The sequence below is a fragment of the Vitis vinifera genome, chromosome 13, assembly GCF_030704535.1.
Source record: "Vitis vinifera cultivar Pinot Noir 40024 chromosome 13, ASM3070453v1".
NCBI classification, from domain to species: domain Eukaryota; kingdom Viridiplantae; phylum Streptophyta; class Magnoliopsida; order Vitales; family Vitaceae; genus Vitis; species Vitis vinifera.
The window spans coordinates 19,705,043-19,722,603 of NC_081817.1; the positions used below are offsets into that span (position 1 = coordinate 19,705,043).

Below are 17,561 nucleotides of genomic sequence, written 5' to 3' on the forward strand. Positions count from 1 at the left end.
TCAAAGAGATATATATAATGATTGGCAATGCTAATAAGCTTTATTAATTTGTATAGCTTGTAACTCTATTGTCATGCAGGAAAAATGGTGCATTCTTAATTCATCAATTTGCTAGGTAGGATACAGTTTCCAGTTGAGCTACTCATCTCAGCTACCATTGACACAATAGGGAAGTTCTACCCATGGTAAGCATGCATTTACACAAGGAACTTATTGTGGAAATCCCGTATGATTTGGGGGGTGATTTTGAGGATATTGTGGTAGAAGATTGAGGCCCCAATTAAATCTGATATTTAGGCTGAATGTTTGGTTTGATTTTTATATTTCCATATTTTGCTCTTTGTGTATACATTAAATAGGGACCTGATTATGTAAATTATATACGATTGAATATACAATTGTATTATTCTGAGTTTCGTCATGGTATTAGAGCTCGGGTTGCTCTAAAACCCTAATCAATCCATGGCTGCCCAAAAAGGCGACAGCCATGAGCCCAGCCAATCGGCAACCTAGGAAGGAGAGTTGGAGATAATCTCCTCCATTGGCTCGGCCGGTGCATTTGACAACTCCCCACTCCATCTTACCATTTAAAAATTGAATGGTAAGAATTACAGAGAGTGGGCATAGACAATCAAGCTTGTTATTAACGGAAAGGGAAAACTCGGGTTTCTTACCGGCGAGACTCGACAACCACCTCCAACCGATGCAATAGCATCCCAGAAATGGCGGTTCGAAAACTCCTTCATCCCCTCATGCTTGATCAACTCCATGAAGCTAGTCATTGGCAAAACGTACATGTTCCTCCTGACGACAAATGATGTGTGGGATGTGATACGGGAAACATACTCCGATGCCGAGAATGCTTCCTAAATCTACGAACTCAAGACGCGGCTTTGGAAGATGAAGCAAGGAGATCAGGAAGTCACGGAATACTACATCGAGATGCTGGGTTTGTGGCAAGAACTCAATCTCAGCTGTGAAGAGGAATGGGAAGCATGGGTGATAGTGTGTGATTTAAGAAGAAAATGGAGAACGAGAGAGTCTTCGAGTTTCTGGCGGGGTTGAGTTGCGAGCTTGATGACGTTAGGAGTAGAGTTCTCAGTCGCCGACCGCTGCCCTCCATCCGAGAGGTCTTCTTTGAGGTGCGATGTGAGGAGAGCAAAAGCAAAGTGATGTTGCAGGAACATATCACTTCTAGGCCCAAGGCTTCAACATTTGTAACCCATAGGCCTCACACTGGATGTGGCCTAAGACAGTCTAAGAGGACTTACTGTGAGCATTGTAAGAAAATGGGCCACACTAAAGACACTTGCTGGACTTTACATAGCAAGCCCGTGGATTGGAAGCCCAGACAACCCAATAAAGCCCATGGTCATCAGGCCTCCACTGAAACCCAAACAGACAAAACACCCATAGAAAATCATCAGTTAGCTTCTAGTGTGAGGTTTAATTCTGACTAGCTTGCGAAATTATATGAGCTTCTTTTTTAATTTCCAAGCCTCTGGTCAGTTTTCTACTACTCTGTCCTTTGGTTCTTTAGCCCACAAAGGTACTTTTCTGACAGCACTTAACACCACGTCTCATATTACTCCCTGGATTATTGACTCTGGTGCATCTGATCATATGACTGGTGCTCATAATTTATTTTCTATATACTCTCCTCGTGCCGATAATTTAAAAGTAAAAATTGCCTATGGTACTTTTTCCCCAATTGATGGCAAAGGGAGTATTCGTATTTGTGAGTCTATTACTCTCAACCCTGTCCTACATGTTCCTAATTTATCTCGCAATTTGCTGTCTATTAGCCAGTTAAGCAAACAGTCTAATTGCTCAGCTAAATTCCTACATTCTCATTGTGTTTTTTAGGACCTATCATCGGGGAAGACGATTGATAGTGCTAAGGAGCGTGAAGGGCTATATTACTCCGACGAAGCTAATGTGAGTGGATAGTGTCCTCCTACTATTTGTAATTCTGCATCTAGTCCTAGGGAAAGTGAACTTTTGTTATGGCACAAAAGAATGGGTCATCCTAGTTTTTAGTACTTGCAACATTAATTTCCTTCACTATATTCAAATAAAGCTTCATGGGATTTTCAGTGTGAAGTGTGTGAACTTGCTAAACACCATCGTGCATCGTTTCCTAAATCTAAGTATAAACCATCCATACCATTTACTTTGATTCATAGTGATCTATGGGAACCCTCACGTACCCCTAATAAGACCTATATACTTTTATTGATGATCACACTCACCTGTGTTGGGTATATTTGTTGACTGATAAAACTGAGGTTTGATCAGTCTTCATGAACTTTCACTCTATGATACAGACTCGGTTTCGCACCAAAATTCAAATTCTTCGTATTGATAAGGGTACTGAGTATTTCAATCACTCCTTGAGCACTTATCTACAAGAAAATGGTATTATCCATCAAAGTTCTTGCGTTGACACCCCTCAACAAAATGGGGTTGTAGAATAGAAAAATAGACATATTCTTGAAGTTGTTTGTGCCTTGTTGTTTACTTCTCACATTGCCTCACAATTTTGGGGTGACTCCATTTTGATAGCCACATACCTTATTAACTCAATGTCTAGTCGGGTCCTATCTTTTGTCACACCTCTCCAGAAATTCCAAGAATTTTTTCCCCATTCTAGACTCGGTGCACATCTTCCACTTCGTGTCTTTGGATTCACTGTGTTTGTCCATGCTCATGCACCCAAGCGAAACAAGTTGGATCCCGGAGTGCTTAAATGTGTCTTCTTTGGCTACTCTTCTACACAAAAGGGCTACAAATGCTATGACCCAATTTCACAGAAGCTATACGTCAGCCTAGATGTCACCTTCTTTGAGCATACTCCCTACTATTCGCTTCAGGGGGAGTCCGTGAGTGAAGCTAGACCACCCTTAACCTTAGACTACCTCGATGTTGCTATGTTCGAATCCACTCTATGCCTTATATCTACCCCTTTGCCTAATATAGAAGGACACTTGAACTCAGGGGGAGATACGGAAATACAAACAAATAGGGAAACACTCATTTACTCAAGGGGGCCAAAATCGAAGTCCAATGAGAGTCAGAATCGGTGATAGTTCCAACCCCTCAGGAGTCTTACTCTAATCCTGATCAGGTAACAGGTGACTTAACCATTGCTCTTAGGAAGCAACCTCGTTCATGTACTCTCCATCCTATCTTGAAATTTGTGTCTTATAATGCTCTTTCTGCAAAGTGTCGTGCTTTTATGACTAACATAGATAGAATCCAGATTTCTAAAAACATTCAAAAAGCCTTGGAGATTTCAGAATGGAGAGAGGTAGTGATGGAAGAAATAAGGGCATTGGAAAAAAAAATGGGACTTGGGAAGTGATGACTTTTCCAAGAGGGAAGAAACCAGTGGGCTGTAAGTGGGTATTCACAGTGAAATACAAGGCGGATGGCACAGTAGAACGATAAAAATCCTGCCTGGTTGCAAAGGGGTTCACTCAAACCTATGTCATCGACTACACTAAGACATTTGCACCAATGGCAAAGCTGAACACTATACGAGTTCTCTTATCCTTGGCAGCAAACCTAGATTGACCACTCCATCAGTTTGATATCAAGAATGCCTTTCTAAATGGTGAACTAGAAGAAGAAGTGTTTATGACGCTACTACTGAAGAAGTGTAAGGAAGAAGAAGAAACTAGGGTATGTAAATTGAAGAAATCTTTGTATGGTCTCAAGCAATCTTCGAAAGCATGGTTCGATAGATTTGTAAAGGTGATTAAGAACCAAGGATACCAACAGGGACATTTAGATCATATTATGTTCTTTAAACAATCCAATGATGGAAGGATGACGATCCTAATCGTGTATGTTGATGACATCATTCTCATTGGAGATAACACAAGAGAAGTGGAGAGGTTGAAAAAGGTCTTAGCCACAGAGTTTGAGGTAAAAGATTTGGTTTAAATGCGATATTTCCTAGGAATGGAGGTCGCCAGATCAAGGAAGGGAATTAGTATCTCCTAGAGAAAGTATGTAATTGACTTGTTGACTGAGACTAGTATGCTTGGTTGGAAGCCAAGCGATACCCCTATCAAGGCAAGAAAAAGGACGGAAAGCGACAGAAAACCTGTGGATAGAGAGAGATATCAGCGACTAGTAGGTAGACTGATCTACCTTTCTCACACTAGACCAAACATTGCTTTCGCCATAAGTGTGGTTAGCCAGCACATGCATTCACTAAAGGAAAGTCACCTGGAAGCATTGTATAAGATCCTCAAATATCTAAAGGGTTATTTAGGGCAAGGACTATTCTTTAAGAAGGGTGACAGTAAGATGGTAGAGATCTATATAGATGCAGATTGGGTGGGATCAGAAGAAGACAGAAGGTCTACTACCGGCTACTGTACCTATGTCTGGGGAAATCTAGTAACATGGAGAAGTAAGAAGTAGAGTGTACTAGCCAGAAGTAGTGTTGAGGCTGAATTTAGAGTAGTTGCACAAGGTATGTGTGAAGGACTATGGTTGCAGAAACTGTTGGAAGAACTACACACTATAGTAGAGCTCCCCATCAAACTCTATTGCGACAATAAAGCCGCCATTAGTATTTCTCATAATCCTGTTCAGCATGACAAGACCAAACATATGGAAGTGGATAGACACTTTATAAAGGAGAAAATTGAGAAGGGGACGATTTGCATGACTTATATCCCTACAAGGGAACAATTGGCAGATATATTCACCAAGGGGTTACAGAGATCTAGTTTTAAAGATTTTATTTGCAAGTTGGACATGGTCAATATTTATGATCTAACTTGAGGGGGAGTGTGGAAATCCTGTATGATTTGGAGGATATTGTGGTAAAAGATTGAGGCCCCAATTAGATTTGATATTTAGGCTAAATGTTTGGTTTGATTTTTATATTTCCATATTTTGCTCTTTGTGTATACATTAAATAGGGACCCGATTATGTAAATTATATACGATTGAATATACAATTGTATTATTCTCAAGTTCTTCACTTATCCTGATGGAGGCTGTGGAATTATGTAGCATATCAAATGGTTGGTTTTCCTGTTTCTCAAAATTTACTTGGATAAACAGGTGGAGGCTACTATATAGTTCTATACTGTTAGGTATGTTACACTAGCAAGGCATGAGTATGCCTTTCCAAATATATATAGTATTCCATGCTTTTATGTCTAATTAATTTCATATTCTGAAAAAGGAAAAGAAATTGTAATAAGCTTATTTCATGTACAGGTAGCTAGCAAGTTCCGGATAGATATGCAACAAGAAGTGAAATCATTCCCAAGTGATCCAGATAAGGAAAGTTAACATGATTAATAGGTTATGTTTTAACCTAGTGACTCTTGTGTATGATGGTCTCTCGTATTATGTTACAGGATTTTTTATTATTATCTTAATGTTATTTTATACAAAATTTGCAAGTAATGGCACATTAAAAATTATGTGCTAAAAATACCACAGTTGCCATATGTAGTAAAAATGCATGTTGAAATAATTTTTGAACAGATAATTTCAGTATTTTGGTGTAAACTCGTGTATTCAAAATATTGAAATTGTCCTTTCTCAGAAGATGATTTTTTTGTGCAATGAAGGTAATTTACGAATTATTTTCTCCTTTGTCATTTTAAAAAAATATGATACAACATCTTCATCATGATTATTATTTGCAAAAGGCTCCTCTCTAAAAATTCTCTCGGTGTTCTCTGTGAAAGATTTATGAGAGATTTATGCATCTTCATCATGATTGTCATTCCACATCTTCTAATTTTCTGTTACATGGTTGTTGTAGATTGATTTGCTATTAAATCTAGGATATCACAATAAGAATGCATAAAGAAGCTACAAAACCAAGCTCACAAACAACTTTTTGTAGTATGTGGCAACACAGAGAGTCCTACTTAGTCCCCACCTTGCCCAAGAAAGAACCAACATATGGACAGTGAAACATGTCTACACAAATTACAGACAAATTGCATAATTTTATCTTTCATGTAGAGGACTACAGGGAAACCTATCTTGGGTGCTGAAACTTACACCCTTACTATCTATTATAGATGGTGTTATGAATAAGTGGTTCACTTATCTTCTCAGTAGACATGACTTGGTGGTTGGCTGCCTGAAGTGGCGATAACGGTTTTAATAGTTTGGGGTGCAACAATGCTGCTCTTGGGGATGGGTCACCTAAATGATGGCTCTTAGAACAGACCCACAAGGTGATATGTCAAATACCATAAAAGATTTGATCTATCCTCACTAAACACCAATTGGTTTTTAGATGATAAGTGGTATTAGAGCTAAAGGTCATGAGTTTGAGTCATGAGAACGTCATATTGGGATGTAACAATGTTGCAAGATGATGCATCACCTAAATGATGACTCTTAGAATAAGTCAATGGGGTGTGATGTCAAATGTAATAAAAGGTTTGACCTACCTTACTAGACACTAGTTGGTTTTTTGATGAGATGGTCGAAGCTTGATTTAAAAGCTCATGTTTGTTCAAAATCAAAGTTTGATTGTTAATTAGTTCTTTAACAATCAAACTTATTCGTCCAGCAATTACACGGTTTGCTACTGCATTTCTTACTCTCCAAAGTCTTTATAAGCAAAAGCAAGCTCTTATAGCAATGTTCTCCTCGGAAAAATGGTGTTCAAGCACATGGGCTAAAAAGGTAGAAGGTGTGAAAACTCGAAATACAGTGTTGTTTGATCCAAATTTTTGGCCTCATGTTGCTTTTTGCATAAAGACCACTGTTCCATTAGTTAGTGTCTTGAGAGAGGTTGATTCAGAGGAAAGACCAGCCATGGGTTATATTTATGAGTTGATGGATTCAGCTAAGGAGAAGATTGCATTTAATTGTCGGGGCATGGAGAGAAAATATGGCCCAATTCGGAGAAAAATTGATGCAAGATGGACTCCGCAACTTCATCGACCTTTACATGCAGTAGGCTATTATCTTAATCCTCAATTGCGGTATGGAGATAAGTTCTCTAATGTTGATGAGGTGAGGAAGGGCTTATTTGAATGCATGGATAGGATGTTGGATTATCAAGAACGTTTAAAAGCTGACATTTAGTTGGACTCATATGACCAAGCAATGGGTGAATTTGGGAGTCGTATTGCAATTGATTCTCGACATTAAGAAGTCCTACAAGTTGGTGGATGCGTTTTAAGGGTTCAACACCGGAGTTGCAAAAGTTTGCTATTCGAGTCCTTAGCCTTACTTGTAGTGCTTCGGGATGTGAAAGAAATTGGAGCACATTTGAATCGGTAATACTTTTATTTTTGTAAATTTTTATACATATATTTCTATTTCAATGTTAGAGAACTTTATTTCATTTTAACACATAAAATTGTTTCTTTTATTATTTGTAGATCCATACAAAAAAAAGAAATAGACTTGAACATCAAAGGTTGAATGCTCTAGTGTATGTAAGGTACAACACTAGATTGAGAGAGCGAAGTCTACAAAGGAAACAACATGTTGATCCAATCTTGGTAGAGGAGATTGATTCCGATGATGAATGGATTGCGGAGAAAGAAGATCCCCTCCTCCCCCTTGATCTTTGTTGGCTTCAAGATAATGAATTATTCAATGTTGATGCCATTAGAGTTGTGTCATCCAACTCCCAAGAGACGCAAGCATCATCAGATCATATAGTTTCTTCACATTCCTACAAAAGGAAACATAATGAAGTACCAAGTAAGTACTCAAAAATTGAAATCATAAATTTGATTAAATTTAATAAAAAAAACTTTTAATATTTACACATAATTAATACTTTATGCTAGGTACAAGTGGAGGCAAAGGCAAAGAGAAGGAATTGAATTTGACACCAATTGATGAAGATGAAGATTTAGATGAAATGGGGATACATGATAGTGGACATTTTCCTACTATTGATACATTGGATGAGGATGATGATGACCTTGGAGAGGAGGATTTAAGCTGAAACAATTTACTCTAGTTGTTATTTCATGACTTAGTTATGAATTTTTTGTACTTTATTTTCTATTTCATGACTTAGTTATGGCTTTTTGTTAAAGTTTGAAACTATTAGTATAGTTGAATCTATAATCTATTTTATGAATTTGTTATGGTTTTCATGTTTTTATTTATACTATTATTTTATATATTTTAAAATATTAATTAATTATATAATGTGAGGCTCAAAAAGCTTACGCCTCAACGCCTTGAGGCTTACGCCTCGCCTCACGAACACAAAAACGCCTCGCCTTACGCTTTCGCCTTTAAAAACTTTGGGTGATAGTGTGTGATTTAAGAAAAAAATGAAGAACAAGAGAGTCTTCGAGTTTCTGGCAAGGTTGAACCGCGAGCTTGATGACGTTAGGAGCAGAGTTCTCAGTCGCCGACCGCTGCCCTCCATCCGAGAGGTCTTCTCTGAGGTGCGATGTGAGGAGAGCAAAAGAAAAGTGATGTTGCAGGAACATATCACTTTTGGGCCCAAGGCTTCAGCATTTGTAACCCGTAGGCCTCACACTGGATGTGGCCCAAGATAGTCTAAGAGGACTTACTGTGAGCATTGTAAGAAAATGGGCCACACTAAAGACACTTGCTGGACTTTACATGGCAAGCCCGTGGATTGGAAGCCCAAACAACCCAATAAAGCCCATGGTCATCAGGCCTCCACCGAAACCCAGACAGACAAAACACCCATAGAAAATCATCAGTCAGCTTCTAGTGTGAGGTTGAATTCCGACTAGCTTGCGAAATTATATGAGCTTCTTTTTAATTTCCAAGCCTCTAGTCAGTTTTCTACTACTCCGTCCTCTGGTTCTTTAGCCCACAAAGGTACATTTCTAACAGCACTTAACACCATGTCTCATATTACTCCCTGGATTATTGACTCTGGTGCATTTGATCATATGACTGATGCTCATAATTTATTTTCGATATACTCTCCTCGTGCTGATAATTTAAAAGTAAAAATTGTAGATGGTACTTTTTCCCTAATTGATGGCAAAGGGAGTATTCGTATTTGTGAGTCTATTACTCTCAACCCTATCCTACATGTTCCTAATTTATCTCGCAATTTACTGTCTATTAGCTAGTTAACCAAACAGTCTAATTGCTCAGCTAAATTCCTACATTCTCATTATGTTTTTCAGGACCTATCATCGGGGAAGACGATTGGTAGTGCTAAGGAACATGAAGGGCTATATTACTTCGACGAAGCTAATGTGAGTGGATAGTGTCCTCCTACCATTTGTAATTCTGCATCTAGTCCTGGGGAAAGTGAACTTTTGTTATGGCACAAAAGAATAGTAGGGAGTATGCAACATTAATTTCCTTCACTATATTCAAATAAAGCTTCATAGGATTTTCAGTGTGAAGTGTGTGAACTTGCTAAAAACCATCGTGCATCGTTTCCTAAATCTAAGTATAAACCATCCATACCATTTACTCTGATTCATAGTGATCTATGGGAACCCTCACGTATCCCTAATAAGACCCATAAAAAATGTTTTAATACTTTTATTGATGATCACACTCGCCTGTGTTGGGTATATTTGTTGACTGATAAAATTGAGGTTTGATCAGTCTTCATGAACTTTCACTCTATGATACAGACTCAGTTTCACACCAAAATTCAAATTCTTCGTATTGATAAGGGTACTGAGTATTTCAATCACTCCTTGAGTACTTATCTACAAGAAAATGGTATTATCCATCAAAGTTCTTGTGTTGACACCCCTCAACAAAATGGGGTTGTAGAATAGAAAAATAGACATATTCTTGAAGTTGCTCGTGCCTTGTTGTTTACTTCTCACATTGCCTCACAATTTTGGGGTGACTCCATTTTGATAGCCACATACCTTATTAACTAAATGTCTAGTTGGGTCCTATCTTTTGTCACACCTCTCCAGAAATTCCAAGATTTTTTTCCCCATTCTAGACTCGGTGCACATCTTCCACTTCGTGTCTTTGGATTCACTATGTTTGTCCACGCTCACGCACCCAAGCGAAACAAATTGGATCCCGGAGCGCTTGAATGTGTCTTCCTTGGCTACTCTTCTACACAAAAGGGCTACAAATGCTATGACCCAATTTCACAGAAGCTATACGTTAGCCTATATGTCACCTTTTTTGAGCATACTCCCTACTATTCGCTTCAGGTGGAGTCCGTGAGTGAAGCTAGACCACCCTTAACCTTAGACTACCTCGATGTTGCTGTGTTCGAATCCACTCTATGCCTTATATCTACCCCTTTGCCTAATACAGAAGGACACTTGAACTCAAGGGGAGATACAGAAATACAAACAAATAGGGAAACACTCATTTACTCAAGGAGGCCAGAATCGAAGTCCAATGAGAGTCAGAATCGGTGATAGTTCCAACCCCTCAGGAGTCTGACTCTAATCCTGATCAGGTAACAGATGACTTACCCATTGCTCTTAGGAAGCAACCTCGTTCATGTACTCTCCATCCTATCTCGAAATTTGTGTCTTATAATGCTCTTTCTGCAAAGTTTCGTGCTTTTATGACTATCCTAGATAGAATCCAGATTCCTAAAAACATTCAAAAAGCCTTGGAGATTTCAGAATGGAGAGAGGTAGTGATGGAAGAAATAAGGGCATTGGAAAAAAAAATGGGACTTGGGAAGTGATGACTTTTCCAAGAGGGAAGAAACCAGTGGGCTGTAAGTGGGTATTCACAGTGAAATACAAGGCGGATGGCACAGTAGAACGATAAAAATCCTGCCTGGTTGCAAAGGGGTTTACTCAAACCTACGTCATCGACTACACCAAGACATTTGCACTAGTGGCAAAACTGAACACTGTACGAGTTCTCTTATCCTTGGCAGCAAACCTAGACTGACCACTCCATCAGTTTGATATCAAGAATGCCTTTCTAAATGGTGAACTAGAAGAAAAAGTGTTTATGACGCTACTACCGAAGAAGTGTAAGGAAGAAGAAGAAACTAGGGTATGTAAATTAAAGAAATCTCCGTATGGTCTCAAGCAATCTTCGAAAGCATGGTTCGATAGATTTGTAAAGGTGATTAAGAACCAAGGATACCAATAGAGACATTCAGATCATATTATGTTCTTTAAACAATCCAACGATGGAAGGATGACGATCCTAATCGTGTATGTTGATGACATCGTTCTCATTGGAGATAACACAGGAGAAGTGGAGAGGTTGAAAAATGTCTTAGCCACAGAGTTTGAGGTAAAAGATTTGGGTCAAATGCGATATTTCCTAGGAATGGAGGTCGCCAGATCAAGGAAGGGAATTAATATCTCCTAGAGAAAGTATGTACTTGACTTGTTGACTGAGACTAGTATGCTTGGTTGGAAGCCAAGCGATACCCCTATCAAGGCAAGAAAAAGGACGGAAAGCGACGGAAAACCTGTGGATAGAGAGAGATATCAGCGACTAGTGGGTAGACTGATCTACCTTTCTCACACTAGACCAGACATTGCTTTCGCCATAAGCGTGGTTAGCCAGCACATGCATTCACTAAAGGAAAGTCACCTGGAAGCATTGTATAAGATCCCTATATATCTAAAGGGTTCTTTAAGGCAAGGACTATTCTTTAAGAAGGGTGACAGTAAGATGGTAGAGATCTATACAGATGTAGATTGGGCGGGATCAGAAGAAGACAGAAGGTCTACTATCGGCTACTGTACCTATGTCTGGGGAAATCTAGTAACATGGAGAAGTAAGAAGTAGAGTGTACTAGCCAAAAGCAGTGTTGAGGCTGAATTTAGAGTAGTTGCATAAGGTATGTGTGAAGGACTATGGTTGCAGAAGCTGTTGGAAGAACTACACATTATAGTAGAGTTCCCCATCAAACTCTATTGCGACAACAAAGCCGTCATTAGTATTTCTCATAATCCTGTTCAACATGACAAGACCAAACATATAGAAGTGGATAGACACTTTATAAAGGAGAAAATTGAGAAGGGGACGATTTGCATGACTTATATCCCTACAAGGGAACAATTGGCATATATATTCACCAAGGGGTTATAGAGATCTAGCTTTGAAGATTTTATTTGCAAGTTGGACATGGTCAATATCTATGATCCAACTTGAGGGGGAGTGTGGAAATCCTGTATGATTTGGGGGGTGATTTGGAGGATATTGTGGTAGAAGATTGAGGCCCCAATTAGATATAATATTTAGGCTAAATGTTTGGTTTGATTTTTATATTTCCATATTTTGGTCTCTGTGTATACATTAAATAGGGACCCGATTATGTAAATTATATACGATTGAATATACAATTGTATTATTCTCAGTTTCTTCACTTATCCTGATGGAGGCTGTGGAATTATGTAGCATATCAAATGGTTGGTTTTCCTGTTTCTCATAATTTACTTGGATAAACAGGTGGAGGCTACTATATAGTTCTATACTGTTAGGTATGTTACACTAGCAAGGCATGAGTATGCCTTTCCAAATATATATAGTATTCCATGCTTTTATGTCCGATTAATTTCATATTCTGAAAAAGGAAAAGAAATTGTAATAAGCTTATTTCATGTACAGGTAGCTAGCAAGTTCCGGATAGATATGCAACAAGAAGTGAAATCATTCCCAAGTGATCCAGATAAGGAAAGTTAACATGATTAATAGGTTATGTTTTAACCTAGTGACTCTTGTGTATGATGGTCTCTCGTATTATGTTACAAGATTTTTTATTATTATCTTAATGTTATTTTATACAAAAATTTGCAAGTAATGGCACATTAAAAATTATGTGCTAAAAATACCACAGTTGCCATGTGTAGTAAAAATGCATGTTGAAATAATTTTTGAACAGATAATTTCAGTTTTTTGGTGTAAACTCGTGTGTTCAAAATATTGAAATTGTCCTTTCTCAGAAGATGATTTTTTTGTGCAATGAAGGTAATTTACGAATTATTTTCTCCTTTGTCATTTAAAAAAAATATGATACAACATCTTCATCATGATTATTATTTGCAAAAAGCTCCTCTCTAAAAATTCTCTCGGTGTTCTATTATTATCTGTGAAAGATTTATGAGAGATTTATGCATCTTCATCATGATTGTCATTCCACATCTTCTAATTTTCTATTACATGGTTGTTGTAGATTGATTTGCTATTAAATCTAGGATATCACAATAAGAATGCATAAAGAAGCTACAAAACCAAGCTCACAAACAACTTTTTGTAGTATGTGGCAACACAGAGAGTCCTACTTAGTCCCCACCTTGCCCAAGAAAGAACCAACATATGGACAGTGAAACATGTCTACACAAATTACAGACAAATTGCATAATTTTATCTTTCATGTAGAGGACTACAGGGAAACCTATCTTGGGTGCTGAAACTCACACCCTTACTATCTATTATAGATGGTGTTATGAATAAGTGGTTCACTTATCTTCTCAGTAAACATGACTTGGTGGTTGGCTGCCTGAAGTGGCAATAACGGTTTTAATAGTTTGGGGTGCAACAATGCTGCTCTTGGGGATGGGTCACCTAAATGATGACTCTTAGAACAGACCCACAAGGTGATATGTCAAATACCATAAAAGATTTGATCTATCCTCACTAAACACCAATTGGTTTTTAGATGATAAGTGGTATTAGAGCTAAAGGTCATGAGTTTGAGTCATGAGAACGTCATATTGGGATGTAACAATGCTGCAAGACGATGCATCACCCAAATGATGGCTCTTAGAATAAGTCAATGGGGTGTGATGTCAAATGTAATAAAAGGTTTGACCTACCTTACTAGACTCTAGTTGGTTTTTTGATGAGATGGTCAAAGCTTGATTTAAAAGCTCGTGTTTATTCAAAATCAAAGTTTGATTGTCAATTAGTTCTTTAATCAATTTGTTAGATAGTTACAAGCCCAGGGACTTTGTATAAATACAGGGAAAACTAACTGAGAGGAGATTTAATTTTGAGAGATCAATTCTTGAAGTACATGGGAGTGCTATGAATTTAGGGTTGGGAAGTTGCTGTGGGACTTGTTTGAGCCAAGGGAAAATGAGGAAAGATTGCTTTATGCAATTCTCATTTGTACAGTATAAGAATAATTCTTTGATTACATGTGGATATAGGTCTGGATGAATCTCAACCAATGAGCCCATTCTAATAGTGTTCATTTCACAAGCAAAGATAGACTAATAAGAATAACAGTAGGATCCTTGTGGACTTGAACCACATAAATTCGTCCTCACTGATTACTTTCTTGCTGCAACTTGTTTTCTTGACCAATTGCTTCTGTGGTTGTGTGGTCTCTTGATTGCTTTCAAATGGATATGCAATAATTAAGGGGCTCTACAGGTGTTGGTTTGGAGTGAGAAAAGTGGTAGAATAAGCGAAAGGATATAGTGGACTATGTTGATTCAAATTTTGCTAGGAATTGTGCCAAGAGAAGATCAATGACAGGGTATACTTTCACTCTTGGGAGGAAATACTATTAGTTGGAAAGCAGCTTTACTGTCAATAGGGATTTAGAGGCCGAGTACATTGCCTCAATAAAAGTAGGGAAGAAATCTAATATGGTAAAGGTCTGGTTGGTGAATTATAGGGGTAGCAAAAGGTTTTATTTGCAATTTATCTCACAAGTAATCAACTGTTTCAGGAGAGAACAAAGTACATTGACATTAGACTGCATTTTATAGAGGATATGTTTGATTGAATGACTGGTGAAGTTAAAAAGATCTCTATTGGTGAAAACCTAGCACATATGCTAACAAAGCCTGTTCCCAAATCCAACTTTGAGTTGTTCTTGAGTAGCCCTTTAGGGGCTTTTGTGGTGATCAAAAGAAGAGTAATGATCCAAAGAATATCAACATGAAAAAACCTTTCTACATTCATTTGCAGCATTAAGTAAATAGTTTGCTCATAATTTAATGATTAGGTGGTCTTTAACAATATGATGCATAGTAAAAATTGAATGGATATTGTGAACTTCATTGTAAACATACAAATATAAATATATAATTCCACATCATATGTGCATAATATGTTTAGGCAAATACCAAATTCATTAATATACATCTAGAAAATGTATGGAATTAGAGCCTTGGTCTCCCTAGGGAAATTCTCAAATTTGGATATGTACCATTTCCTAGTAGCATAACTCCTTCCAATCAAGTACAAAGTTGTGCTTATTGTGAAGGATAATGAATAGAGTGTTTGAGAGATGAAGAATACCCCAACAAACTCTAGAATCTCAAAAAGATAGTGTGGGCATATAACTTGGTGAAAGAGACCCCCTTTTGGAATTTTGTAGCCTTTCTCACCTTTTCCCCTTAGTTTGGAAAGGAGGTAGTGGTGGTAAAAATTACCACAAATTCCCACTGAAAACAGTAGAATCCCAGGGCATTTGAGATCAATTGCTGGCTCCATAAACCCTTGAGCAATGTGTTGGGCATGGATCATGGTTGCAGTGGTGGTAGAATAGCCAGAAGAGATGAGAATGATAGAATCCAGGACCATGCCACCACTGTATTTGTGTACAAACAGCACCTGCAAAGAAACACACCAGATTTGCTTTATCAACTGAGAATTAAGGTTTAATTTGGATGAGCTAAAAACTCTATTTTATAAGTTTAGAGCATGTTTCACTGTGTTTTTAGAAAACACTTTTAACATAAAAAACGCTTTTACAAAAAAAATGGTCTTTGACAAAATTTAGAAAATATTTCTAAAAGTTGAAAAATTATTTATGGTGTTTTCTGGATAATTGATAAAAGATTCTTTTAAAAACACTTTTAAAGAAAGTACTTTAATTAAAATCACTTCTAAAAATAACATTAGCAAACACACTCTTAATAAAAGTTTTTAAGAGTTTGAAACTAAAAAAGAGCTTAATATAGAAGTCAAAAATAGTTGCTTCTTGTAGAAGTTATATTTAGACTTATATAGTAAATGCCTTTATGTTTAGTAAAATGTTTACAATATAAATGTTGTTTTGTAAAAGTTATGACTTTGATTTCAATTTTAATTTTTACTTACAATAAAAAAAAATTAGTGAGAGTAAAAAAATAGGAAACTGTCCCAAATGATGCTAGATTTTTTATTTTTAATATTTATTTTTTTATATGCAGGAAAACCTTCTATTTTATTTTCAACACATATTTTTTTAGATGTTTCAAGTTAATAATTCATTTTTATCAACTTTCTTTCACATAAAAATAAACAAAAGCAAAATTTACTAAATTAATTGGTTAAAAGGGAATAAAATGATAATTCATTTTTGACATAAATACCTTTTATCATTTCAAGTATTTATATATAGGTTTTAAACCCTATTAATAATAATAATAATAATAATGATAATAATTTTTCTCAACTTCTGTTCTTGGAAGATCATATTGTATTTTCCCATCTTTCTTGAATGGAACAGTTAAAGCATCATATTAAATTACATCAATAACTTCTGGATGATATATAATTCAGACAAAAAGATAAGAAAATAGAAGAGAAATACCTCCAAAACTCTCTTGAAGAAATGGATGGTAAGAGCTGTAGTGACCAACAGAGGTCGGAAACCTTTTTCTGGGAAAATCCAAAAGGAAGCAAAACCCACCAGAAAGGCCGGAGTGTACAGTAGAAGCATCCCCGTTCTGCTGGAGACTTTGATTCTCTTGGAATTAGGATTCCATAATTTGGAATACTGAAGATTAATTCCCATCATTTCAAGGAATCCAAAGAAGGATAATCCTAGAATATTTATCATAGACATGGTTGTGATGAAGGAAGAGGATGGGTATAGAAAATCGAGTGTCTCCATCATAGCTATTCTTCTGATGAAGGAAGAGGACAGAGGGCAGATTTGTATGGCCTTCTGAACGGCCAGCATTGAAGGACAGTGATTTTTATGAATATTATGTTAGGAGCATGATAGTTTTGTGTTTCTACACTTGAGCCTCCTTTTAAGATTATTTAACTTCATCATTTATTTAATAAACTTTTTATTGCTTCACTTCCTTTGCCCTTTTTTTATCATTCAACCTAACTTTAAGTTGCTTGATTTTTGGCTATTTCTTTTAAATAACCTTTTAATCCTACTTCCTCTCTTTACTTTTCCACGCATCCTTGAAGATTTTTTTTTAATAATATCTAAAAATAACTAATTTTGTTTAATGATTATTTTATAAAAATCCGTTGCTAAAGAATAATCCAAGAAGATTTTTTTTTTTAAAGTTCTTGTTCATAAAAAAAAAAAAGCTTTAGTAAGTAAACATGTCTTAGGTCTATAAATAAAACTAAGTTGTAAAGCAAATCATTCTTTCAATCTTGGCAAGCCTCACATGAGAGGGATTTAAATAGGAGACTAAGATGGTGTTTGTTTTTTTGGCTTTTTATTGAAAATAATTTGTTTTCAGAATTTAGATTATTTGTTTTTTTATTTTTTCATGACTTATTATAAACTTTTTATTAAATAAAAAAAAACCAATATTTGTGGCTTTTTCTAAATAGAAAAAATAGCATATTAGTTTTTCTTTACTTTTTAATACTTATTAGAAATAAAATACTAAAAAAACAAACAATAATACTATTGAGCATTAAGGTTCTATTTAGAATTAAGTAAA

At 36.5% G+C, this 17,561-nt stretch overlaps 2 protein-coding genes across 10 annotated transcripts in view; one reads left to right on the forward strand and one right to left on the reverse strand.

Annotated features, from left to right (window-relative positions):
* The window catches only part of LOC104877879 (uncharacterized), a 20,208-nt gene extending 12,100 nt beyond the window's left edge, over window positions 1-8,108 (forward strand). For 7 of the 9 annotated variants that reach the window (XM_059742043.1, XM_059742046.1, XM_059742048.1 and 4 more), the window contains 4 exons: window positions 80-185; window positions 5,245-7,280; window positions 7,386-7,713; window positions 7,803-8,108. In XM_059742043.1, coding sequence (XP_059598026.1) covers window positions 80-115 — 36 coding nt within the window. In that variant the 3' untranslated portion in view covers window positions 116-185; window positions 5,245-7,280; window positions 7,386-7,713; window positions 7,803-8,108. Of the gene's footprint in view, window positions 1-79; window positions 186-5,085; window positions 7,281-7,385; window positions 7,714-7,802 lie in introns of all 9 variants that reach the window. The other 2 variants (XM_059742045.1, XM_059742044.1) reach the window with 2 other exon arrangements.
* Window positions 7,340-16,849, reverse strand: LOC100260916 (uncharacterized). Its single transcript, XM_010647237.3, has 3 exons — window positions 16,457-16,849; window positions 15,267-15,492; window positions 7,340-7,684 (listed from the first exon to the last, which is right to left on the reverse strand). Exons 1-3 carry the CDS (start codon window positions 16,826-16,828, stop codon window positions 7,677-7,679), a joined length of 606 nt encoding a protein of 201 aa, XP_010645539.1. The 5' UTR covers window positions 16,829-16,849; the 3' UTR covers window positions 7,340-7,676.
* Window positions 16,850-17,561: the final 712 nt, after the last annotated feature.